The 27,501-nt window shown below is 32.7% G+C and overlaps 1 protein-coding gene across 2 annotated transcripts in view; it reads right to left on the bottom strand.

Moving 5' to 3' along the window:
- Positions 1 to 731: 731 nt before the first annotated feature.
- The window catches only part of ABCA5 (ATP binding cassette subfamily A member 5), a 54,186-nt gene continuing 27,416 nt past the window's right edge, over positions 732 to 27,501 (bottom strand). Inside the window, exons 21-40 of one of the 2 annotated variants that reach the window (XM_006912270.3) lie at positions 26,127 to 26,296; positions 23,732 to 23,859; positions 23,193 to 23,330; positions 20,397 to 20,510; positions 17,610 to 17,780; positions 16,524 to 16,637; positions 15,990 to 16,124; positions 14,512 to 14,586; positions 13,915 to 14,006; positions 10,727 to 10,853; positions 10,311 to 10,428; positions 10,119 to 10,210; positions 9,127 to 9,302; positions 8,693 to 8,768; positions 8,494 to 8,588; positions 7,649 to 7,768; positions 6,415 to 6,564; positions 5,973 to 6,052; positions 4,790 to 4,845; positions 732 to 4,251 (exon numbers count right to left, since the gene is read on the bottom strand). In XM_006912270.3, coding sequence (XP_006912332.2) covers positions 4,144 to 4,251; positions 4,790 to 4,845; positions 5,973 to 6,052; positions 6,415 to 6,564; positions 7,649 to 7,768; positions 8,494 to 8,588; positions 8,693 to 8,768; positions 9,127 to 9,302; positions 10,119 to 10,210; positions 10,311 to 10,428; positions 10,727 to 10,853; positions 13,915 to 14,006; positions 14,512 to 14,586; positions 15,990 to 16,124; positions 16,524 to 16,637; positions 17,610 to 17,780; positions 20,397 to 20,510; positions 23,193 to 23,330; positions 23,732 to 23,859; positions 26,127 to 26,296 — 2,335 coding nt within the window. In that variant the 3' untranslated portion in view covers positions 732 to 4,143. The remainder of the gene's footprint in view (positions 4,252 to 4,789; positions 4,846 to 5,972; positions 6,053 to 6,414; positions 6,565 to 7,648; positions 7,769 to 8,493; positions 8,589 to 8,692; positions 8,769 to 9,126; positions 9,303 to 10,118; positions 10,211 to 10,310; positions 10,429 to 10,726; positions 10,854 to 13,914; positions 14,007 to 14,511; positions 14,587 to 15,989; positions 16,125 to 16,523; positions 16,638 to 17,609; positions 17,781 to 20,396; positions 20,511 to 23,192; positions 23,331 to 23,731; positions 23,860 to 26,126; positions 26,297 to 27,501) is intronic. The other variant, XM_015589560.2, reaches the window with a different exon arrangement.

Genomic DNA, 27,501 nt, shown 5'->3' with positions numbered 1-27,501 from the left:
AAAAATACTTCGAATTATTGTATTAATACTCTTTGGGCATCCTACAATTTATGCAATTTATGTGGTAGCAAGTCTCTACTCATGTAGTTTTCTATATGTTGTCTATTTTTAAGATGCTTGAAATTATTAAAAAGTTAATTCACTTAATTTAAAAAGATGATTAATTTGATTTCCAAGAGTTACTTAGATGCTTGGGAATAATTTGTTCATTGAATTTAAAATCTCTTTTTTAAATTTATTTTTCAATTACAGTTGACATACTAGTTTCAGGTATCCAGCATGGTGGTCAGACATTTATCTACTTCATTAAGTGATCACCCGATAAATCTAGTACCTATCTGACGCTATACACAGTTATTGACTAAGTGTTTGAGAGAATCAAATTTATTCGAAAATTCTAAGAAAACTGATTAATATGTAAGTAGTGTTAAATATTTGGGTATGTAATTAATAATAAGCATTTTATTATTTTAACAGATTAATGACTGCCTTATATTTTCACAAAATAGATGAGGTAAAAAGATCTACAAGAATACCTAGTTTAAGTTTAAAATATAAATGTGAATTAAAATACAAGTAACTGTCCACGTTCCTTCTGTACTTGAACACAAAATTATAGTGCCAGGTTTTTTTCTTCATTTTTAATATGAGCCACTCATTTCATCGATACTAAGTAACAAAAAATTCATTTCAGTACACAAAATGAAAGGGTTGTCTTAAATTTTCAGTTCTTAAAGCTTATTACTAATATTTATTTTTTCTTAAAAGGCAGCATTGAGAATTACTTACATATAACACATTATGAATAAAAAATAAGTAAACTTTTACCTTATAAGAATAGCTGATATAAAAATTATCCACCCGAGAATAAATTCTTTCATTATATGTTACAAGTTCTTTCAGGAAAGAAAATGAAAAATCGATGTTAGCAATATTAAAAATACATTAAGGATAAGTATATCTATTTTTCAAAAATTAACGCCTATATATTTGTTACATGAAAATACTGTATGGTGTTTCATCAAATTCAGAGTACAATCAAAATAAAATATTGCGTAACATAATAAAAACAATGACAACACTCACCCTAAGTAAAATTAATTGTGTTCCAATACTAGTGTTAGTACCACTAGCAAAGCATTTGTCCCAGTACATTATAGTTAGTTATTTAAGAATGTATCTTTCTCCTACTAGATTAGAAGATCTTACAGGGCCAAAACTGGTAGTCGTCTTTCTATCCAAAGAATACACTGCTTGAAATATAGTCACTAATAAGTCCGCTAAATTAAATTACTCTAAAACATTTTAATGATTAAAATTAAAATATTGGTTTAAGATAGCATGTCTCAATTTTAAAAAGTTTTTAAAGAAAACCTACAGCCTTTTACAAAGAACAAACTGAAAAATAAAAAATTAAGAGCCCACAAAGTGAAATGTAAAGTATACTTATCACGGTTTTAACTGTTACCGACTGCTTGGTTCCTGAGTGCCGCAGACAGAGGTTTGCCTTATTAGTAGTCATCACAGTCACGCAGTCAAGTCCAGCCTTTACTTTCAAAATTATATCATGGATAGAAAATATACACTAAGTGATGAGTTTTTTCTAATTTTTGCCTAATATATGCATTTACATTTATTTGTATTGCTATATAAAAGTTTTGAGATCAGTAATTTAAGGCATTTTAAAGTAACATATGTTCAAAAACATGAACAGTACACTGTAAATAAAGATAAACTGCATATTTGACTTTCTGTGTCTTCCTCCCATTTCACTTACCCTTGCTGTCCTAAGGATTAAATTACACTTCTGAATAGGAAAAATTATGTTATTGTGAAAAAGGAACAGAAGATTCCTACAATTAATTTAATTCATGACCAAAATATATTCACTCTAGGTATGTAAAAACTAAAAAGAGTTAATTCAAATGTCTTTTTTAAAAAAAGGTTATAAGAGTACAATAATAGTAAAATAACTAAATGAACATAATAGATAAGAACATTAGTCTGACTAATCAGCATAATCTCAACTTTCACTTTGCAGGGAAAAAAAATTTACTTTCCATTGATCACATTTTCACAGATGTAAAGTGATGGTGACCAAATCAATGTGCAAAAGAAGGTAAAATTCTATAATAGTCATGCTCCACTTTAAAATTATACACCTTTCTCACTATGGTTAGGTTCTAAAAAAATCTACTTTTTCAAGTGATTGTCCTAGTAAACTATAGTTTTGTTTTACACTGCGTTTAAGTGTCCAAGGTAATAAATACATAAACACATAGCTACAAAAACACATCTCAAAAGAAAAGAAGGTGTTCGTATGACTATTAGACACTATAAGACAGCTCTTTAAAGTTACACCACCATTTAGCAATGACTTATTCAGAAAATGGAATGTGCTATTTATTAATTTGTCTACAAGGTAAAGATTTTCTTTCAAACGTGTCTGGAATTGTACTTATCATGCAGTACTTAAGTTCAATACTAAAGAATGTAAAAGTGAGATTCTCAGATGAAGAATCCAAAAGCCTTGAATCATGAGGCAAGCGACTGTTAATAAAAAATTAAAAACTAGTGCCAACTCAATCACACAGGGAGAAGTAACTTAGCTGTGGGTTGTAAAATCCAAGAGGAAACTGTAAGTCAGCTCATTTAGATGAGTTTGAGGACCTCTAAGACAGGAGTGTGCACAGCAGCTACCAAAGCAAGGCGAGGAAGTACCAGCCATATACCTTGCACTACGACTGAGAGAGGAACATTATTTTAAATCAGCTGCCAGAGCCTAAAATCACCGATGTCTTATTACACAGTAGAGCTAAAAGTTAATTAAATTTTGCCTATTTTAAATAGTTAATTTTATTAAAGGGTTTGTCTATTTAAAGAAACTCAGTACTAAATTCTTCTTTTGTTGCTGTATCACACTCCCAAATTATGTGCTTTTGCAAAGTTAATACTTTCATTCATCTGGTTAAAATATATTGTCAATTCTACTATATTTTACCAATATTTCATACATGGGTCTACAATGAAGTACAGTTGACCCTTGAACATGAGTTTGAACAACACAGGGCTGCTAATGTGATTTTTTTTTTTTTCAATAAATACACAGGCGTATTTTCTCATGATTTTCTTAACATTTTTTCTCTAGCTTAATTTATTGTAAGAATACAGTATATAATACATATTAACACATAAAACATGTATTAGTTGACTATTAATGTTATCGCCAAGGTTTCTGGTCAACAGCAGGCTATTAGTAGTTAAGTTTTTGAGGAGTCGGAAGTTATACACAGGTTTCTAATTGATGGTGGTGGAGGTTGGGGCAAGGTTGGTGCCCCTAACCCTCACATTGTTCAAGGGTCAACTGTATTTTCTGAGATTACATTAACCATAACCTTACTTCAACTGTGACAGAGTGAAAGTGATGAGTCTTATTAAAGAGAATTATATATGTTATATATGTATAAATTTTGCTGTAAGCAAAAGAAATGTACTTCAAATACGTAAGTTATCTACGTCTAAAATCACTTAACATAGCAAGGTCTCGCTTAATTTATTATGATTGATGAGTGCCACCTAGTGGATGTCCCTTCCCACAAACTTCTATCTGCACTAAGTGAGATTGTCTAATACTTATGCTGTACCTTTTGAGGATGCCAACATTCATTCAAAGTTTCTTCTAGAAATTAAATAAAAGCAAGAAACTTTTGTTTTATATCGCCTGTCTACATACTACTTATATATTTGTTTTTTATTTAGATTGGGACATTACATTCTTATTAACAAGATGGTATAAATGGAAAAACAAAGGTAACTGTTCGAAATAAAATTACTCTATTACTATTTCTTTAAATCATAAATTTAGAAGCACTGTTTTTGAAAGGCAAAAAAGTAAAAATTCAACTTCGCATACAGACTAAAGTTCAATACACTTCAGATACAAACATGCAGTTTCAATTAATTACACGTAAGTTTTATTTAAAGAAAAAAAAACATACAACCATGGTATTTCAATTAAGGAAGTTAGGAAAATCCCATGCTTTTCATGGGTCTTCAGTTACCACTCAAATAATACACTTTTTAAAGCAGTTAAAACAAAGTGAAAAACAAAGAAATTCAGTAAGCAGATTGAGCAACACAAATTCAAAACACTACTCTATCTTCCTGTGTTCTTTTCCACCAAAGGGTGCTGTTTAGAGTTCCACAACTATTATCTTCTTCCTCTTGTTCTTTAGTGAGTTCAACAAAAACCTAAACAGAAGTGAATAAATGAATACAGTACTGTTATCTCAATGCCCTCAATTACCTGATTTTAACTAAATCAGAAACAGTATATGGCTATATCTATTGTATTAACGACTCAAGTATCGAGAGATTTATTGCTCTTAATATATTTAAACAGAATAATCCCCATTAATCACATACAAAGATGAATGTTACTTTGGAACAGTAACAGATAATTTGGTTTTTGATTAATATATTTAAGTAGCACTAGCATAAAAAATAATTTATAAATATTTAAGCAATGTAATTTGATATACTAATATGAAATAACATTATCATGACCCACTTTCTTCACTAAACTGAAAAAAACTGAGCTACTCAACATAAGCAGATCTTGTTTAAAATTGTTTTAAATTTGTTTAAAATTATATGAAGTTTAGCAATATTGTAATGACAGTTGTCTCTGGTTCACAAACTCCCTTCTCTCCAATATAAATCTAAACAATTAGATATTGAACACTTTCTTCTATAAAATAATTTTTTTTTTAATTTAACTTTATAGTACCTGTTCCAATGTTGCTTGAGAAAAGCTATATTCTTCAATGGCAAATGTATGTTTAGCTATTAAAACATGAAAACAATATTATACTTATTAATATTTTAAAGAATAAAAATGGCAGTAACTAAGTGGCTAATAATTGATTTTTAAAAAACAAAATCTCTGTAATCAACTCATTTAAATGTCATTTTCCTCTCTTTTGCTTCCTTTCTCTTCCCCACCCCCACAATTCCTCATGACCTAAGCGCGATAAATTTAATACTTGCTTCATTTCTCCTTTTCGAAGTATCTCCTCTTTACCTCCTCTATCTCCTTCATTTTTTTTTTTTCTTATTTCTTTTGATCTCTGCTTTCTATTTCCCACTCCCCAATTCCAACACAGCCTGTTCCTCAGTTCTTAAACTACATTCTGGAATTTGTTCATAGGACCGTATGTACCTTTTTATATTTATTACAGATTCTTTTGCAAATCTAATGCCAAAATTTCTGGTTTTCTATTCGTTTCTTTAACTTAATTATCCTTAAGTAGCTCAGGTGCTCTCTTTAATCATAATGAAAATACCAAGAAATACAGGTTGTTTTCACGGTTTATAAATGCCATAAAATAACCTGTGTCTGAATACTTGCACCATCCAGGAGCTGACTTCTCTCTACTGCCACCAGCATATCTTTATCTTACCTACCATTTACTTTAACAAGGACAGGATTCAATTAAGCTTCTTTAAAGCTTTTAGGAATGCCCACCCTCCTGCACTCTGAATTTTCCTCTCCTCTCTCCTGCTGCCATTGGAGTCTTGCCACCATTTCTACTTCTGTGGCCCTATATGAAGAAAGGGTTCAAGAAACTCAATGCTCCCATTTTTGAGCTGAACTAGAGAGGGCTAATTAAGCTGAACTTTATCATAGATGCAAGGTGAACACTGTGGTGATGTCTATTAAAATAGTAAAAGGTTCACACTACCAAATAGGTGATCTACCAAATCCCTACAATGTTAGTATATACCTGTACTTTAGATTAAATTAATAAAAGGTTATCTTCATATTTACTATAGTTTCTATAATAAACTGAGTCCCAACTTCTAAAAGTTTTTCAGTAAAATTCTTTTAGGATTTAAAGTGTAATTTTTTATAAGTAAAATTCTTTTATAACTTGAAAGCTACCTTAGCACATTTTTCAAATATTTCTTACCTTCTTCCAGCTTAGAAAAAGATTGTGAAAGGGACTGAACATCCTCCTTAGGAATTTTATAAGCCAAAATAGAAGAAAAACTGAAAACATAAATACAGGAAAATTTTTAAATTACTACTATGTCTAAAGCTAAATTTCAAAATTTTTTAAGTTCCAAATTAAATGCCAATAACTTATTTTTGAAACTTATTTTAAAACATTAATGCTTGACATCTTAAAATATTTCCATACAAAGTTACTCATTACTACAGAATGAGAACTGTAAAAGTTTAGATACTATCGAATACCGAAAGATCTAACACTAAGTTATAAGTCTCGTTATCAGACTATATTAGTCCAATACCAGTGATAATACAGACTTTTTCTCCTTAAACCTTAATACAATAACAAATTTTTATAATTATGGCTTTACAAAAAATATATAAATTTTTAAAGTCTTTACCTTTCCTGACGGATTGCATTTGGGAAAATATACTGAATTTCTCTTTGAAGGCGGTCTACTTCTAGGTTTTCTATCCAGTCTTTTAATTTAATTTCCAAAAAGTAACCTTTTCCAAATTTACTCTTCAGATGTTGGACTGTCCCAATACATCTATAGTAATTTTTAAAAGAAAGCTCAGATATAAAATGACTTGACAGTTTTCAAAAAATTATTTCTCACTTAAAGAATGATTTACATAAAATGTGTATAAGAGAATACTTTAAATTTATAGAAAAGTTGCAAATATAATACAGAGTCTCCATATACCCCTCAACCAGTTTCAGTTTCCCTAATATTATCATCTTACATCATCATCCACAGCACATTTGTCAAATTAGGAAACCAACACTGGTATATTACTATTAACTTTATTTGGATTTCACCAGTTTTTCCACTAATGTTCTTTTTATGTCTCCAGGTCTATCTAGGATACTATATTGCACCTACTTGTCCTAGCTCCTTAGTCTCCACTGGTCTGTGACAGTTTCTTACTCTTTCCTTCTTTTTCATAACTTTTGAGAGTTTTAAGAATAGGTCAAGTGTTTTAGTAGAATGTCTCTCAGTTTGAGCAGTCTGATTTTTTCTCATGATTAGACTGGGGTTACAGGTTTTTGAAGAAAATACAACAGAGCTGAAGTACCTTTCTTATCACATCATAGCAGGTGGTACGATATCCACCTGACATTGTTTGGTTAAGGTACTGTTTGTTTGTCAGGTTTCTCTCCTGCAAAGTTACTATCATTTCCTTTCTGTGCATTAGAAGAGACTGGCTGACTCCAGACCATACTTGGGAGATGGGGGATTAAGCTTCCCCTCCTAGAGGGGGTAGATTTCCCTCTCTTCACACATTTATTTATTCATTCAATCATTTATTTATGAGTATGAACTCATGTATACTTATTTTATACTTTGGGTTATAATCTAATACACCAGCTAGAATTTTTAAAAACAACAAATGTCATGACTGAAAATAGCACTCCAAGTTGTTGAATAATTAAGCCAATTCCAAATGCAAACTAGCCAGTCATATTTTGGGAAAAATTCCCATATTTCTGAGTAATTTTACAGAGAGCAAACAGCGAAAACGCAAGGAAAACTCTAACATTTAAATTAATATGCATTACTATAAGCTTTTTAAATGATGACATTTAAAAACTACCTCCCCACCCCCCCAAATGGCTGGTCAGCCATCTACCTTAACTGCCCAGATACCATGATGGCCACTCGGTCACAGACAGCCTCTGCCTCTTCCATATAATGAGTGGTCAGAATAGCAGCCCGTTTTTTGTTTTTAAAGGCAGTTCGAATTGCTCGCCTACAAACATAAAATAAAAAGAAATAAATAAATCTGAATATTAACAAAATTACTTGTATGCATGTAATAATTATTTTTAAAAATCCAACTATTTGGTTAATTAGGTTAATCGAAATGTATCATATTTCAATTGCTGTAGTTATATTCTGGCTAACTATTCTATTTTCTCTTATTTTTAAAAGCTTATAAAAGAAATTCTATGATTTCGAATGTTTCTATGGGTTAAAAAATGAATTATAAAAACTGATGCCTTTTCATGTTGTAACAAAAATAGCCATAGTATCATAGGAAAACCTTAACACGCATCTAAACCAAATTTTACATTTTATGGAAATCTAGGCTCAAAAGTTGGTCAACTAATTAGCACTGTGAATTCCTAAAAAGAGTTCTACAATAAATTCAAGACAATATTATTATGAGAATTATAATTTGTATGTTAAATAACTGGGGGAAAAAAACTTTTAAAAACTATTCAGACAGCAGTATTCTTTATTTTAATAATTACCTATATACTCATTTTTGTTTTGAAATATATAAAATATTATTAATACTGCATGAAAAATGATAGTTTTAAAAGTTTGATTCTCTAGAAATCAAAATATGTAATTTTACTTACAATTTTATTATTTGTGCAGCATTTAAAATCAATAATGTTTATATAATTAATACAAAACCGTTAGTTACAACAAAATAACGTATGATGTGGTATAATGTGCCATACTCACCACATGTGCTGCTTGGCTTTAGGGTCCATACCTGTAGAGGGTTCATCTAGCAAAGTAATCTGAGGACTCCCCAGCATACTTAGAGCAAAACACAACTAGATGGACAGAAAACAGGAGGGGGCCTTCAATACAAGGAATATTATGACAGTATCAGGCATGAACTATCAATGAAACATACACATTTATTTAATAAGAGTACCTTGCGCTTGATTCCTGCAGGTAGTTTCTTTACAGTTTTCTGAAGATGTTCTTTCAAATCGAGTGCATTTGTTATTCTGCAGAATAAACACCACAAAATGAGTCTATTATCACCCACTGTGATCACTGACATTTTTTCTAGAATACTCAGTTGAAGTTTACTATATTAGACCTCCAATTTATATCATTTTAAACAAAATATCTTCATTAAAAGGTTCACTTTAAGTTTCATGACAACTATAGGTATATTCATTCTGTAATTAGAAACAGAAATATTGCCTTTTTATTTTCCTAGGTACCATAATTCAGTAAAGAATATAAGAAAAAGTAATGACCATTTTCCATGAAAATTATGATATAAGGAAATGCTTATGAAAATTTTAAAATATGAAATGTAAATCTTTCTCCAGGCAACAAAAAAATTCTAAACTTTACCGATTTGTGACTTCTTTCACATCACTTGGACTCATTCCTTTTACAGCCCCATAAATTTCAAAATGTTCCTGCAATGTAATATATGACCACAGTGGGTTTATCTGAGGACAGTAGCCCATACATTTAATGGAATCATCATCTTCAGCTGGGTCTGAAGAATAATCTCCTAGAAATACCTAAAGAAATACAAACCAGTTTCAAATAACTATTTTTGCTTAATTTACATTGTAAAGAGAGTGGCAAGTGAATTAATTCAAACTCCTTCCTAGAGCTAGGGTAATATCAGATCAGATTTTTACTCTTTTTGAGGAAGAAAAAACATATAGCTAAATCAGAATTCAGTGACATGGCCAAGAAGGGTAACCAGGAATGCAGCACTGACTGGGAAAGCAAGCCCCGATTTTAACTGGGATGATTGGGGGGCCTCGCCAGAAGGTGATATTTGAGCTAGGGAAGTAAGCGGATTTACTCATTTGGATTTCTACAGGGTAAGGAATAGCCAACATAAGAAATACCTAAGGCAAAAACCCAAAGAAAAGAGTGTGCCTGGCATTTTCCAGGAAAGCAGTTAGCCAGTGTGGCTGGTGTGAAGTGAGCAACGGGGAGAGGAGCAGGAAACAGCATCAGAGCAGTTTTGTGAAGTTTCCAAAACTAGTAAATGATATTCTTACAATCAAAGACTAGTTGGTGGCAGGGTCAAGACTAGCTCCTATATCTCCTAAAGTTAAAACTGTCTTCTATTCAGCTGGCGGACAAATCACCCGTGCATGTATAAAAGCAGAAATACTGTACATGTGTGTCTGTATGTACATTATGAAAATTTTCTATGTATGTTATTTTCACAGATAACCAAAAAGATCACAATTTTTATACAAAAAATGTATTAGAAACATAAAATTTAAGCATCAAAATTCTAATATGTCATTAAAAAATCTGTTTTAATTCAAAATACGCATCATAGTCAACATATCCCCCACCCTTGCACATCATACCTGGCCTGAAGTGGGTTCAATGTCACCAACAAGAATATTAATAACTGTGCTCTTGCCTGCACCATTTGGGCCCAACAGTCCCAAGATCTCTCCTAAGGGAAATGAAAGAAAAATCATCACATGTAAATCAAATAAAAATAAAAATTACTCTTCTGGAAACGTTACTTAAGAAAAATATAACTAAATACCAGCCTTTTTTCACACAGAAAGAGATGTATTTAGTTGCCACTTTCTTTACTTTTCTTGTAAGAAGAAAATCTTTCTTGTCATCATATTCTTTATGCAAATTGCTGACCATAATGGCTGGTTTCTAACAAGGAAAACAGGATTTTAAAAGAGACTTATAAATATCATGAAATAACAGGCTGTACACAACTCATGTCCATAACATAAAAATTACATTTCCTAACAAAGGGTATTGTATAAACATTCACTTATTTATAAGGACTGAAATAAAGATTTATTCAAAAGGAAGTGGACAAAAATACTTTCTCAAAGACTTTTCAGATTGATTCATATGAAAAGAAAATATTTTTCAGATTAATCCCTATGCATGGGGAACTGATCATCGCACATTTAATACGACTTAGCAATAAAGGCTAACTTACCTCCTCACAACACTGGCAACCCATCAGCTCCCTGACCTTCAGTCTCTCAGCTTTGACATCTTCGTCCTCATCCTCGTTGTTTGGTGGTTCTGGAAACTTCCTATTTCGGGACTTTGTTGAAAGGGTCCTAAATATATGAAGATAGATTTTCAAATAATTAAAATAGTAAGAAATTAAAGCACTACATAGAGAAAAGACTGAAAAGATATACCAAGATGAGATCTGTGGTTATATCTGAAAGATGGAATTAAAAAGCTGTATTTCATTCATTGATACCACTTAGATAGTATCTAAATTCATTCACTTATTCAACAATATCATTTATGACCATTATGTGTCAGACACGACTTCACGCAAAGAGAAAAAGATTTTAAAAAAGAAGAAACCATGGGCCCCTCTCTCAAAGCATTTCTGGCTGGAGTGTAAATGAGATTGCCACAGGAGATGTAAAGGGCTGACATAAGAACCCACAAAAACACCACGGAGGCAGACACAGTAAAAAGTGCTTCTAAAGGAAACTTTGACATAACAGTAAGGTAAAAAGGCAAACAGAGGAGCTGACGTTATGGAAAACAATGGAACAAGAGAAAAGCATAAGAAGAGGAATGAAATCAATCATGTTAAAGGCTGCAGATTAGTTAAATAAGTTGAGCCTACTTGACAAGACAAGAAGAAAGCATTAGTTATCAACGGAGAAGTAAGGTAGACACCAGATTGCAGGGAGTTAAAGAGTGAACGAATGGGAGGTGAGGAACTGGAGATGGAAGCTTTTTGGCTATGAGAGGAGAGAGATGGGCTAAGAACTAGAAAGGGATTCAGGTTTAAATGTGATTTATGAGTTCTGATGTCTATTACTTTGTTTTAAATGAGAGAAAGGTGACTCCCCTCCCAAAAGAAAAAGACTCTGTTAAGGGAAAGACACAGAAAGAGAAAATTGACTGAGCAACATCCTTAGGTAGAAAGAATAAATAACGACTTGGATAATAGGAGGGACACCTCTTGCTCTCGGACTAGGAAAAGGCAAAAATGATGAAAGCGTGTAAAACATTTAATTTATAATTAAGTGCTTTTGTTTCCTGAAATGGCAATATCATCTAAGAAGTAGAAAATGAGGTCATGTGAGCTGAACTGGGAATCTGAGGAATACAAAGAAGGCTTGGGGTAAGGACTGAACAGAAAGAGGAAGGGTGCTGACTAGGAAAATGAGACAGGGTTACCAGGGTTAAAACAAAGCTGAGTGTATATGGGATGAATATGCAGTATTATCAAACTGCATTTTTATGTTAATTTTCTCTCACATATAAATAGGTTGACTGAAATTGTAAATTTTAGTCAAAGAGATACAGAAGATGAGAGTGTTAAAAGAGGGTGAAAGTGATGAATGATGTGAGCAAGGCGGGACAGAGAAAATAAATAATTTTTAAATTTGAAATACTCTGTGAAAAGAAAATGCACAGACCTGGAGAAAATACTTTCAAATTGTATAATCCATCTGATAAGAGACTTCTATCCAGAATATATAAAGAACTCTTATAAGTCAAGAATATAAAGACACCCAATTTTGTCTTTTTCCTCCATCTCTCTCACTCCCTGCCTCTGAGAGGAGACCACGCTCTGTCTGTGGAGTGTTACCCCTTTTCTAACTTTTGACTCTAACTTGGGCGTGTGTGTTGAACTTTCTACACTTTCTGCCAAAGGACCCTCTTCCTCTCTCAGTTCAGGGCTTGGTCTCCTCCAGCTCAGGGACATTTGCCCTGTCCTGCATCACTATTAATCTACAGCACTGCTTTCTGTTATTAGTTAGGTGTAGGGAGAGGTCTAAGTCATTTTGCTATACTTATCTTGGTTTAGGATGTAGAAAATGAGGATCCTGAGAAAAAAACAAATAAAAATAAAGACACCCAATTTTTTATGGGCAAAGAGTTCAAACAGACATTTCTCAAAATAAAATATAAAAATGGACAATAAGCACTTGAAAAGATGCTCAAAACATAAACCATCAAGGAAATGCAAATCAAAACCACAGTAAGACACCACTTCATACCCACCAGAATGGCTAAAATCAAAAAGATAACAATAACAAAAAAAAAATGTCAGCAAGGATGTGGAGAAAACAGAACCTTCTTACATTTCTAACGGGAATTTTCCGCAGTTTCAGTTACCTGTGGCCAACTGCAGTCCAAAAATACTCCAGAAATAAACGATTCATAAGTTTTATTTAAATTTCACACAATTCTGAGTAACAAGAGGAAATCTCATACCATCCCACTCCGTCTCGTCCAGGAAATGAATCATCACTTTGTACAGCACTCTTTAGGTCACTTAGTAGCCATCTAGGTTACCAGATCGACTATTTTAGTATCATGGTGCTTGTGTTCAAGTAATCCTTATTTTACTTAATAATAATGTCCTCAAAGCACAGAATAGTGATGCTGGTAATATGAATACGCCAAAGAAAGGCAGTAAAGGGCTTCCTTTAAGTGAAAAGATATGTATGTATAGGGAAAAAAAAACATATACACAGAGTTTGGTATACCATCTGTGATTTCAGGCATCCATTGAGGGATTCTAGGAGGTAACCCTGGCAGTTAATAGAATAATAGTGCAACCACTTTAGAAAAGTCTGACAATTCTTTAAAAGGTTAAACAGAGTTACCATGTGGTCCATCAATTCTCCTAGGTATCCACCCAAGAGAAATGAAAATATGTGTCCACACAAATGTTCACAGCATTATTATAATAGCCAAAAAGTGGAAACAACTCAAAATGTCCATCAACTGATGAATGGATAAATAGTGTCGTATATTCATACAATGTAATATTACTCAGCAAAAAAAAAAAAAAAAAGTAATGAAGTACTGCTATACGCTACAACATAGAAACACCTTTGAAACGTGCTAGGTAAAAGAAGCCAGAAAAAAAAAGACCACATAAGTATAATTCCTCTTATGTAAATGTTCAAAATTGGCCAGTCTATTATTTGGAGACAGAAAGTAGATCAGTGGTTATTATAGGGCTGGGGGTAAGTGGGAGGGATGGAGAAGTAACTACTAATGGGTACAAGGTTTCTTTTGAGGGCAATGAAAATGATCTAAAATTAGATTACGGTAATAGCTGCACAACTCTTTTCCAGAGTAGAACTCTGGACCACTAAAAAATATTAAACATAAAAAAAAAAATTAACTGACCTGAAAAAGGGATCCTTTCTTATTGATCTGCCTCCATATTTTTTCTCATAGTACTGTAAGAGGAAAATCCACAGTACGCACTGCAGGTAAGGCTAAAAGAAGAACATGTAATAGCTTGTGACTGAGTATTTTTTCTATACCAACAGAACGAAGAACCACATATGTCAATTTCCTTATCAATGCCAGAAAAATTAATCACATCTTTCTGTATGTCACATCAGTTAAGAATACATTTTAAAAGAACCCAAGGTAGATGTTTAGTAAAATAATCCTTCATATACTTTTCTACCTCTGTACAGACCATTGGTTATCGGCTTCATAAAATATAATCAGAAAAAAAAGCTTTGTTTTTGAATCTAAGGAAGCCGGACTTATAAATATAATTAATAATATAAAAAAGCCAAGAATATTAAAATGGACATATTCAGTAAATGAAAGGTATTACCACCAAAATGCACATTAGCTAGCATTAACACACTTGACTTTTATGCACCTTCATTTTTAAGCAACAGGATACAAACTAAAAAGAGTTAAAATCATACAATCGAACCTCTTAAGGTAACATGTTAACACAGAAATATGTTTGTTATTTCTTACCGATATAACAGCCACCAAAAGCCTATCCCATGGGTCATAGGTATCCTTATTTTTTCTAATATTCTTCCAAGAAACCTAAAACAAAATTTTTTGAAAATTTACGTTGCTGCAATATCATGAAATAATTATATTTGGTCTGTGACCCGGGTTCCTGGCACACAGCTTCTAACATCCTTAAAATTTCCTGAGTGACAGAGGTGATAAGAGCATCTTCTATTAATTAAAATAAGCCCTTTTAACAAAATGATTGGAACTTCAGCAGCATCCATCCACTGACCATCAGGGAGGCGGAAAGGGTTTAGCAATTAAATCATCGTGCCTAGTAATGGAACCTCCATGAAAACCATAAAGACAAGATTTGGAGAACTTCCAAGCTGATGAATGCATCCTCACGTTGGGAGGGTGGCACACTCCAATCTCCACAGAGACAGAAGCTCCTGCACTTGGACCCTTCTGGACCTTGCCCTATTATCTCTTAACCTGGCTGTTCACTTGTATATCTGTTATAACAAGTTGATAATAGGAAATAAAATATTTCCCTGAGTTCCATAAGCCATTGTAGCAACTAATTGAACCTGAGAAGGGGTCAGTGGAACCCTGGATTTGCAGCCAAGTCAGACAGAAGTATAAGTAGCCTGGGAACCCACTACTTGCCATTGGCATCTGAAGCGGGGGGCAGTTTTGTGAGATTGAGCCCTTAAAGTGTTAGGGCTGTGCTAACTGCAAATAGTCAGTATTACTCTATGTGGGGGAAAACTCACACACTTGGTATCAGAAGTATTGTGAGCTCCAATGTGTAGAAATATTTGGATTAAAATGAAAAAAAATGCATTCTGTTCAGCAAACATGCATTCTGCATCGATAAGTAAGCTACTAATATTAATAGCCATGATTTTTATTTCAATTCTTCCCTATCCCAAAATATTTCTATCTGGGGAGATAATATAAATTAAACATATTAAACTGAAACAAACAAAGGAGGGGGAAAAGAGGTTAGTGAGTAGAACTAATCAGCAATCATCTCATGTCAATAATTCATCACTTAATTTTTTTTAATTACATGGAAATTTTCTTTCAATTATCCAGGCTCAATAAAACGAACCTGTTTTATTTTTTCTCTGAAAAAAAAAACAACAACAACACTCTACACTGTATTTTTCTCTCATTTCTTTATTGTACAATACATTACTTAATTCTTGAAAAACTCCCTCAGATACTAACTAAAGTCATATTGTACTTATAATTCATGAACATGTATCATTTGGTGCATCAAAGAACATAGCCCTACTTTGAGACTTTAAAGTTTAAAAACCAAAAAAGATTCCACAGTAATTTTAAACTGCTGTAATAATAATATTTAAATCAAGCAGTAGCAGCTAACACAATGGATTTTTTACTATTTTCAGTATAAGAACTAAAATCTCAAAGATTAGGCACTATTTGTGCTTTTTAAATATGAACACATCTAGCAGACCTACCTTTATGAAACAAATCAGACAACCTAGAAGTGGATAGATCGGAATGGCTATGCAAAAGGTATAATGAAGAATAGCTGTAACTGTATATCCCATAAAGTAAGTTACTTCGGTGATTGCAATGCAAGCCAATGCTGTCTAAAGGGGGAAAAAATGAGAAAACAAGTGAAAAAGTGTTAGAAATTTTATACTCAGCATTAACTATGTTTTCAATCCCTGGTAAAACATGGAACCAGAGGTGATAATTAGCCAGGAAGCGCCAGCACATTGGTACCAGTTGTTTTTAGCTGGCACCCGTGCCATGCAGTTGGTAAATGCTTCAATTATCATCCCTTCATGGAATGGATGATGCAGAGACAAATACACAGATAATAAGATGCTGCCAGCTATCTACTTAAGTTTTGTGCTTAGAAAAGATACAGTAACATTTCTGAGTATAATCCTGAAAGAGTTCAGGACTCTTTTAAAAGTATAACCATGAACTTCAAATGAGTTACTATGAAAAGTTAGGATGAGATAATATAAAATGTGACTTACCACAGAATAGATAAATGACCAAAATTCTTTGGTATTCAAAATTTTTTTAAAAGTGAAAGAAGTAATATAAGTAAACAGAATAACTGATGGAACATAACCAATAAGACAAAATACCTGTAAAACAAAAAAGTGTAATTTTATATAAGAATATGAATAACTAGCAATATGTAGATATAAAACGCCAGCCATATTAAAATACTAAGAAATAATTATTCTTCAAATTTTATTGCTCAACAAATCACTCCCTAAAATGATATTGTGATAGGAGTTACCATGGACATTTCACCTAAATCAATAAAACTCATGCTTTTAACTAATTAACACAATCCTGCATAATTTGTGTAAACTGTACACTATTTGCAGTTTTCTCTACCAAGTAAAATGCTATCTCTTATTTTATTATAAAAACAAGTATAACTGGTTACAACTTTACCTTTATCAACTGTTAGCTATCATTTTAATATATAGCATTTAATGCACTTTGTAAATTTTAAGGAAAATATTTATTAATTTATAAGGCAGAAATTAATATGTAAGGTCAGTATGATCTCTGGAAAAACAGAGTTTACTTTCAGCAATCCCAACCTCACCTAGCTCTGTTTTCCTTTTCCCTCAGATGAATCATTCATATGAAAGTGTCTGGTAACAGTTATTTACATGTGAACATGAATGCGAATCACATTGTTTCTTAATATTTTAACCTATATTTTAAATTATGGAATAAAAGAGCTGCTTCTTTGTGAAATTATTTTTAGGCATGGAGAGAGACAGAGAAGACATTTTAAGAAAGCACTGCTTAAATATTCCTGATTACACACAAGCAGGCAGCCTACATGAAAGGTCACCTCAGTGACAAAGAATTATTTTATAATGGTAGTAAGTTATTGTTTTTAAAAATTGCTTATAGTAATATAAATTGCATTGGTTATAGGTGTCATATACAATAATTAAATAGAATCTGGTTCTACTGTCTGTAAAAAATATTAATTATCCAAATTACTTAACCAGCCAATTGTCAAATTTATTAAGAATTCATTTTTTTAAATAGCATTTTATTTATAAATGGTACAACTGAGGTTAACTTACCACAGAAAGGAATTTTACAGCATAAAAATATAGTCCATAGTGAAATGCAAATAAACTTCCTAGCATCAAAATAAGAACAACAAAAAATAAGGGGATATCAACAACAGCTTGTCCGATCCAATATGCAGAGGGCAAAAGACCTGAAAGTTTAAGTTGAGTATAAGCTTTGATCTAAAAAAAAAGGGGGGAGAGGGAGAAATTAATTATAATTTTAAACATTTTGCAAACAAAAAACTCTAGCTAATTATTGTAGAACTCTTAATTTTACAACAACAAAACACTAAGTCTATATTCTAGGTCTATAGGTAATAAAAGCCCTCCTTCACAGCTAAATATAAATTCCAGTTAGCCTTTAATTTTGATCATTATTTCTGAAGTGTAACAATTTAAATAAAGTTTTACAGAATCATATTACAGCAGTGCTGCTAAGAAATAAAACTAAAATAGAACAAAAGGTGTCACTGGGATTATAACTGTACAACAGTAATTCTATATCACAGTAGTCAAAACATGATTGTGTGTGAAAATCTGTGGAAATAGAAAAATATGTTTTAAACAGGAAAACGACTCTTACTTTTAAAAACTGACCTTTCACAAAAACACTTACAAACTGCCAGGTACCCTCTCGATTTACATAGGGCTTTCAGCTTAAGCATGAAACTTTGTACAGATAATGCATTTAAAAGCCTCTTATAGACTCTAGTGTAGTACATAAATGTAAGTTGTTCATGTTAACACAAATAAACAGCATTTTCATGAATACTAAGAATAACTTGAATGATCATATTCTTCTAAATCTCTAATACTCTCATTACTTAATTTGAAATTTTAAAAATCTTTTACAAATCCAAATTCCTAACAATTTTATTCAGTTAATTTCCATCATCTACAAAAACATCACTCCTAATAACTAAAAGTATTATATAAAAGAACTAGCCATAGAGTAAGGTAAGGGAAACATGGAAAATAACGTTTAGTTAGGGAAAAGAGGAAGAATGATAAACAATGGATCATTTTTATGTTCAATGAATTATAAGAACAAAAATATAAATTCCAACGTAAGTATAAAAATGTAAACCAAGTCAAATACAATTATTTTCAATAATCCAACTGAATGCTTTTGTTATTTATAATTGCAGGTGTGAATGTATACCTACTCTGGAAAACAGTTTGTCAATTTTTTATAAAATTAAACACACCATCACCATACAACATAGCCTTTACTTCTGAGCATTTATCCCAGAAAAATAAAAACTTACATTCACACAAAAATTTGTATGCAAATGTTCATAGCGGCTTAATTCATAATAGTCCAAAAATGGAAACAATCCAGATCCACACCATGGAACACTACCCAGCAATAAAAGGAACGAACACTGATACGTGCAAATTGGATGGCTCTTTAGGGAATTATGCTGAGTGAAAAAAGCCAATCCCAAAAGAAAGTATGCTGTGATTTCATTTATACATTCTTGAAATAGCGAAATTATAGAAATGGAGAATAGATTAGTGGTTGCCAGAGGTCAGGGAGGGGGTGGATGGGCGTGTGGGCTTGGAAAAGGCAACAGAAGGGATCTTTGTGGTGACAGTACTGCTCTGTATCCTCATGCATCAATGTCAAGATCCTGGCTGTGCGATTGTACTATAATTTTGCAAGATGTTATATTGAGGTAAAGTGGATATGGGTACATAGGCTCCCACTGTATTATTTCTTACAATCTACAATCTACAATTACCACAAAATAAAAATTTGAATTAAAAAACATTTAGGTTGAAACAAAAATGAGAAAAATGCAACTGTCTAATAAGTTTTATCTTTGAGGAGTGGAGATTATGGATGGCTTTTTTTCTTTATACTTTTCTATATTTTCTAAATTAGTAAAATGTATAACAGAAAAATTGAATATATTTTAAAAATATCTCTTGAAACTTATGTATTACTTTTACATGAGGCTTAATCTCATTATTAATCACACTGTATAAAGTAATTTAGATAAACTTGCTTCCAATGAACTAAGAAAAGAGATGAAGAGAATGAAAAATTCTGACTCAAGGAGTCACAGAGACAATCTCAGGCTAGGGAAATTGTGGAAGGCTTTGAACTGCCAAAAGATCACCATCTGCCTGGATGGAGGACATCAAAAAGAGAAAGGAGCAGAAAAGAAGGTGAAAAAATACTAAAAATATCCTCTGTTCAATAAAAAGAATGAACACTGATGTGTGCAAATTGGATGAATCTCCAGGGAATTATGCTGAGTGAGAAAAGCCAATCCCAAAAGAAAATACACTGTGATTTTTTTTATCACATAGCAATTTTTCCTAGGCTCAGGTGATGACCATCGTTTATTTTACATCAATTAAGTGTCTTACACAATAAATGCATTCTATTAAAGGTTAAAGGAGAGAGGCAGTTTAGTGAACCAATTAAGAACAAAAGGACCACAGACAAGTGTCAGATCTTACTTAAACAAGAGGAGTCAACCTAGCTGGACACATTACATGAACACTCCCATCCTCCATTTCCTGACCTACACAGTGGGTAACATAAAACTTACCTCACCATGTTGTAGGGATTAAAAGATGTAACTTTTAAAGCACATGGCAAGGATTTGAGTGACAAATGATAGTTAATACCATTAAGAAATTATAATGAATGTATTTACACTCCATTTACTTACTTCTGAAATAATAATTATACATAAGTCTCACACTCATGCAAAATAGGTTATTGTTTGAATGAAATTTCTTAGCAATCTACACCGGTAATTTTTTTAACTGTGTTATTACCTTATGATTCTCTGCATTTTCCATGGCGAAGTAAGGTGGCATTGCACTAACAATGATTCCAAGTAAAGCTGCTTGAAAATACAGCTCAATTTTAAAAACTATGTCTGTAATTTCCTGAAAGACAATCACAGAATAAGAAACAGAGCTGAGAAGCACTTTATATCATCTTAGTACCTTCTAAAAGACTATCAGAAACTCTGAAGAAACATGTTAGAACAATCATCTCAGTTGCAGTCTATAAGAAAAAACAGGTGCCAGAGTTAACAGGCAGTGAACTACAATATCAGCTTTGCTATCTCTTAAATAGCTATATGATCCTGAGCAAAGCACTCTACTTCCATTTTCTTATCTTCATCATAGAATGTGGCATATAAATTAAACTTCACCATTTAATTAAAAATTATAACTGCATGAAAAGCAGTTAACGCATTGACCAGTGGTCCCATGCAATGAGCACGACCATCTCGGAATGCCCTCTGATGCCTTCATTGGTTACCTGGACTCTAAGGCAGCTGGGATCTTTGAGCCCCACTTCTCTGCAATGGGATGAGCTGTACTTAGCTCAACTTCCTAGGGAATCCAGAGCTGCTTCACCCCAGCAGGGGGACTATAACTTCCACAGGCTCCCAAGGTCCCTAGCTGTCCGAAGGGTCCAAGTACAGAGAGTAACCCTTTCCAGATAACTTCATAAACAGCTAGCGCCCCAAATGCAAACTACCCAAAACCAAGTGTACTGTATTACCCGCCACACTGCATGGGTGTATCAGAAGATACTCTCGTGGGACAGGGAAAGCATTCTGCACTAGAGGAGAACCTGCGCCATGTCCAGCGGACACCTGGCCTTGGCACATCCCTCCACAAGATGACGTGGGAACGGACTGCCTTCTGCATTTTTACAAATAAAGCTAATTCCTTAATTCATGCCATACAACACTGCAGAATTTTCCCCAAACTCTGGTACATTATTACAGTGGCTAAAACCAACAAATATGTAAGCTAAGTAGTACAAGAAATGGAGATTAATGAGACTACAGTTGGATTCAATCACATAGAATCTGATGGGAGAAAAAAATGGAACATTAATAAGATTAGATTTATGAATAATGAGCTTTAAAAAGTCTCATTTCGTTCCCTCTGGTTTTAAAAAAATAATATGGTTATATGTCAATATAATGTAAGTTGCAAGATCTATTGTAATAGTTATGGATAAATAACAAATGTAGCAACATTATAAAAACGTGTGGGAATTATAAATTTTGAACTGTGGTTACTTCGTGGAGCTAGAGAAGGAAACGAGATTGGGGAGGGGTACACTATGAATTTCGACTGTATCTTTAAAGTTTAAAAATATTTCTTAAAGTATAACAAAATATTAACATTTGAAACCTTTGAGTAGTAGATACATGGTTATTTTCTGTAGGCTTGAAACATTCTACAATTTAAAAAACCAGAAAGGATGATCAACAACTTTGATGATTTCAATACCACCTATGCACTGTTGACTCAAATATTTTATTTCCTATCCAGAAATCTCTCCAAATTCATACATCCAAATGCCTACTCCATTTGCACCAGGCACAAATGTCACAACTCAGCATGCTTAAAACTGAAATCAGTTATCTCCACTGCAGCAAAAGTCTCTCTTCCACTTATATTCTCAAAATTAGTGAATACTAATATGCACATTACCCGAAACTGTAAGAAATGATTCATTTCCTCTTTTCACTTCACAAATGCAACCGTGATAAAGTATGCCACATATTTCTTTAACATCCTTTTCCCTCTGACACTATTATTACTGCCCCTGCATTAATTCAAACACTTGTCATCTCCTCTCATATAATCTATTTAGTAAAATATGTTACTAATATGATTTCTTTAAATTTCTTTCCACGATTCTCACAGAAATCCCTTCCCACCTTGGTGCCAGTTATCTTTTTAAAATGCAAATTTAATATTACTTTGTCCCCATGTCTAGCTATAGGTGTAACGAGAAGAATACTAGATTAATCTTCTATGTGATTTCCATTGGAAGACAGCAAAAGATTACAGCAAAAAAAGTTTTAGGTGTAGATTATATAGTCATAGAAACAGAAAGTAGATTAGTGGTGAGCTGGGGATGAAGGTGGGGAGGATCAACTAATAGGTACAAGGGTTTCTGGGAAAGTGATGGAATATAAACTGATCATGGTAATGGCTGCAGAACTCTACAAACACAATAAAAAGCACTGACTTGTACATTTTAAATGGGTGAATTAGATAGTGTATGACTAAACTCAAAAGAGCTGTTAAAAAGCAGTACAGCAATAGAAAATAAAAAATGCTATTATAGAAATATATTTGTCCATTTATTTTTCAGTAGACAAAAAAAACCCATAAGGATTGAGAGAAAAATGTTGATTATTTTTTCCGGAGACTTAAGTTAATTTTCGTTATTTATAATTCCATAGTCCTACCAAGAGGAAAAATAATTGTCTGGGTGACTTCTCAGGGTTTTTTCAATACCCCAGAATCCAGATTTCAGATGAACAATATTCGTTTTTAAATTATCTTAATTTTTCTATGATTAATATGAAAAATACTTATGCTTTACAAAAGTATCAGTACTAAGACAGAACCTCCTTGACCCTGAAGCAAACTAATACTGGGGACTCCTAAACCCAAAAGTAAACCATCCTCAACTCAAGCTTTAAGATTAGATATCTTAAAGATGAATCTCTTCAGATTTCATTTGTTATTACCACTTGGCTTTTAATACTTACTTTACATACAAACATGTATTTTAAGCTTGCTTACTTGAAAGAATGGGGTATTCCAGACCTCGATGCTTCCAGTCACATTTGAATGGTAAAGATAATAGTTGCTAATGATATTCATCAATACAGGTAAAGAATAAACCATAGTACTGTTGAAAACAGCTGTAAAAACATAGTCCTACAATTTAAAAAAGAGACATTACATACCATATGTAAATATAAATGGATATATTGTTGCTATGTACCAAGCTTTTCTCACCAACTAAGCTAATTGTCACTAACTGTACTGAAAGCTGGTCAACAGATCGTAGAAATAATACTCAATGATAAAGACAAACTGGTTTGGAATCTACAGATATTTTGATATTTTAAACAAAAACATAAAATAAAAATAAATTCCTTGTAGCTTTATCGGTCATCCACCAGAGCATAAAATATATCATAAAATAAACTCTGCTACTATTTTCAAAAGTAAATTTTATTTTCCAACTAAAATTGAACATATGAAGCCAAATCATATGATCGATTTTAGAGGGAATATCTTAATCTTTTATATTTGTTTATATCCATTACTCTTACCTTTTCTGAATGCATCACATTTAAAGCTGCGCTATGGGGAGCAGCAGATACATAGTCGCTGTCATTAAACATCGTCACCATTATGTTCTGCTTTGTGAAAAAGCTAATAAGATCACTGATATCTGAGTCTGGTATTAGAAAATAAGCAAATAATAAAGAATCAGTTTAAATGAGAGACAGACACAGGCTTTTAATAACATAAGAAAGAGCTCCCTCTTTTTAAAGAAAGTATCTTATCTTCATTAGCTAAGATGTGATTAAGAACGTGGGCTCTGGAGCCAGGCAGCCTGGATTCAAACCCAAGTCAACACATACACAGGCCTTAGAACAGAACCTGACACAGGAACTGCAACTGCAAAAGTTAGCTGCTGCCACTGCCACTATTACTCACACTGAAATTTCATTGATAGTACATGAAATCTGGTGGAATAGTGAGAATAAAAATTTATCTCGCAATTTTAAGTCACAAGATAACCTGTGGGCTCAGAAAGGTAGAAGCCAGGATATAAAGATAGGTAGCATCACTCCTTAAAGGATTTCAGTGTGCTTTGAATAGACAAGTTTTATAAACATGATTGCCTTAACTACCTTAAAATATTAAAACACATAATCAGGTCTCCAACCAACTACATTCTCCAAATGCCTGGGCCAAGGGAAAAACTTTGAATCCTGTCTAAGGTTTAAATTCATACCAACATGCCTGATGAATGGAAACATTCCATTATCACAAAAGCCAGGATCTCAAAGGTGGGTCTGAAAAAAATCTAAACCAAGCAAAGGAAAACACTATCAGTAATTAAGCAGTATGGAAGGATGGATCACACTCAGCACCAAGCCTCAGTGTCAGAGAGAATGGTGCTTTTAGTGACATTACATTTATTCCTAATCTAGTGCCTTAATTGATCTCTTATCCCCAGCTCAGTACCCTTGGGAAGAGAGCCATAACTGAAGGAACTGGATCACCCATGATGCAAAAGGCTTTGCAAGGAGTATAAAATATCAACCAATCTATAAACACAGAAGCCAGTGATTCCTAAAGGAAACATAGCTTTATTTAGGATCAACAACAAGGCCTAGGAAAATATGGGATATGTATGTATGTAAGTAACTCTAGAAATACTAAAAAATAATAGAAGGGACAAAAACTTTGAAAATAACTCAAATTTCTGCAGATTAGTTGAGAATGAACTCAAAGCAGAAAGATTTGAAATACATGTACAATTCCCCAAATACACAAAAACTGTCACAATATCTGAATAACAGGCTCCATGCAGTACTATATTTTAGCAAAACAAAATGTATATTAAAACCCAAAACAAGAATGTTAATGAAAGAAACTGCGAAACATGACATTTTCTATTCAAACAATTTTCTATCACTAAGTGCATTCTTCCTCCAAAAAAATAAAACTTACATAGTAAACTGAGAGCTAGATTTTAAGAGTGATGATTTAAGAGTAATTTATAATCACCCCTAACTATGATTATTTTAGCACTGGGCAAAGGTCTTCAGTTAACAGTGAATCAAAAGGAAAGATACTAGAATATAGGTAAAGTGCTAGGAGATGTTAAACCCCAAAGAGTTTTGAGTTTAGACAGGGTTGTATGAAATGCAACTTTCTAACGTACTTCAGCAAGAGAAGTAAATGAAACACCTTTTTCTTTTGCTGTAAATTTGCCAGAGTTAGCTAACCTTGATTTTCTCTTCAAGAAACTTGGGACTACAACTATCTTTGCAGATGGGAGATGTTGTAGCAACTGATCATGTATAAATAAAATTTTGTATTAGGTTTCATTATTTTGAAAAGCAGAATCCTATGTCAGTTATTTTAACTTTGTTCTGACCCTTGCTCATGGCCATGTGTTTTTTAATTTTTTTCATATTTAATAATTATGTAGTAAGAATAATGAATAGCAAATCCAAAAACATCCATTACAAATGTAATGCATTTGATAAGTATTTATATCTAAGATGACTTTTCTTAATTTTTCAGATAGTCCTTGAAGACTTAAACATATCTATTTATATACATAACTGCATAAATATTATAAGCTGTAACTTTCAAAAGAGGGTTTTTTCAACTTCTGTTCCTCTTGCTCATCATAAACTTTGAGATGAAACACACCGCTCTGAGAATAATGTTTTTAATACTAAAAAAGAAAATTTTATAAGTAGTATAAATTAGGCTATTTTAAAAAGCTGTCATTTATACTGAAACCAAAATTTCATTTCTGTAACATATTACTCAGCATTAATGAGTTTTATGTAATTTAGATTTGTGCAGAAAGAACATGCCTTTACCTTACATTTCTAAAATCCTTATCTCTGACCTATATTTACCCCTCATCCCCGTACCCCGACCAACACACATTCACAGACCTTCACACACTCTCACCAGTAGAATTTTGAAGAAGCAGACTTGTTTTGTATTTATGAGGCTTATCTCCAGGTTTTAGGAAATACAAGTCTGGAACGAGTTTGATGGGAACCACAGCATTTTTAAAAGAGTGATGCACCAAAAACATAAAAATCTGGACTGCAAAAAAAATTAAAAGGAGAAGCAACCTGAAAGACAAAAAATATATATTTTTTGCATATTTCACCACAGAATACTTTTTGTTATGGATTGAATGTCTGTGCCATCCTCCCCCCGCGGTTCTAACGTTGAAACCCTAACCCCCATGCGATAGTATCTGGAAATGAGGCCTATGGGAGGTAATCATGTTAGATGAGGTCACATTAGATTAGGAGAGGAACCTAATGATGGGATTAGTGCCCTAATAAGAGACACCAGAGAGTTTGCTCTCTCTTTTCCTGTGCATGCACAAATAGGTCATGTGAGCTACACAGCAAGATGGTGGCCCATCTGCAAGCCAGGAAGAGAACCCAGAACCCACCATGCTGGTATTCTACTGTGACTTCTGGCCTCCAGAACTGTGTGAAAATAAATTTCTGTTACTCAAGCCATCCAGTCTACGTTATTTTGTAATGACGGCCCAAGCTAAATAAGGTATTTCTACTGTTTTTCAGGAAGTATTTTATGAGAGAAGTGTTTAATTAAATAAACTGAAACATGCTAATTTAAATAAATATTTTCCTTTCAGTAATGCTGACACTTGACTATATCAGATACTTGACTGACATTTGATACTGAATAAATTTGGACAAAAAAGTAAGAGAATTCAGCATACTTCAACATATAACAAAACTCTTATTCTTGAATATTAAGTTTTATCTCTATCGCCATTTTGGATCTAACAACACATTAATGGTATATGAAAGTACTTAATATTAGTTCCAAATAATTCATTGTCTAGCGCCCCAAGGAAACCTAACTGAGAGGCAAAGCTAAGTGGAAAAGATGTCATTTAGATCCCAGTTCTACCAGCTATAAAGCCTCCTTTATATTTCAGTTTATTCATCTACTATAGAGGGATAAAACGTATTCTTCCCACTGTTTACCAATACATATTAGTAATAGATATAAAACAACTGTGAAATATATGAATGCAAAATAAAATTTAAATACAATGACAGTATTCAAAAATTATACAATTAGAGAATATTATTTTTCACTCCCTTATTTTATAAATAAGACCAAAAAAATGCTAGTTTAAAAAAGGGTAAAGCTCTAATGGTATTCAATGAAATTAGAGATTAGTTTTAATATTTCAAAACTACAAAGATTATTTACATGTCTACATTTTAAAAATTAAGATGATAAACCTGATTTTGTACCGTTAGGAAAGTCTCATCAGGCAGAAGAGCGG

The sequence above is a fragment of the Pteropus alecto genome, unplaced genomic scaffold, assembly GCF_000325575.1.
Source record: "Pteropus alecto unplaced genomic scaffold, ASM32557v1 scaffold134, whole genome shotgun sequence".
Classification (NCBI taxonomy): domain Eukaryota; kingdom Metazoa; phylum Chordata; class Mammalia; order Chiroptera; family Pteropodidae; genus Pteropus; species Pteropus alecto.
This window is presented reverse-complemented; position numbering and strand designations above follow the sequence as displayed.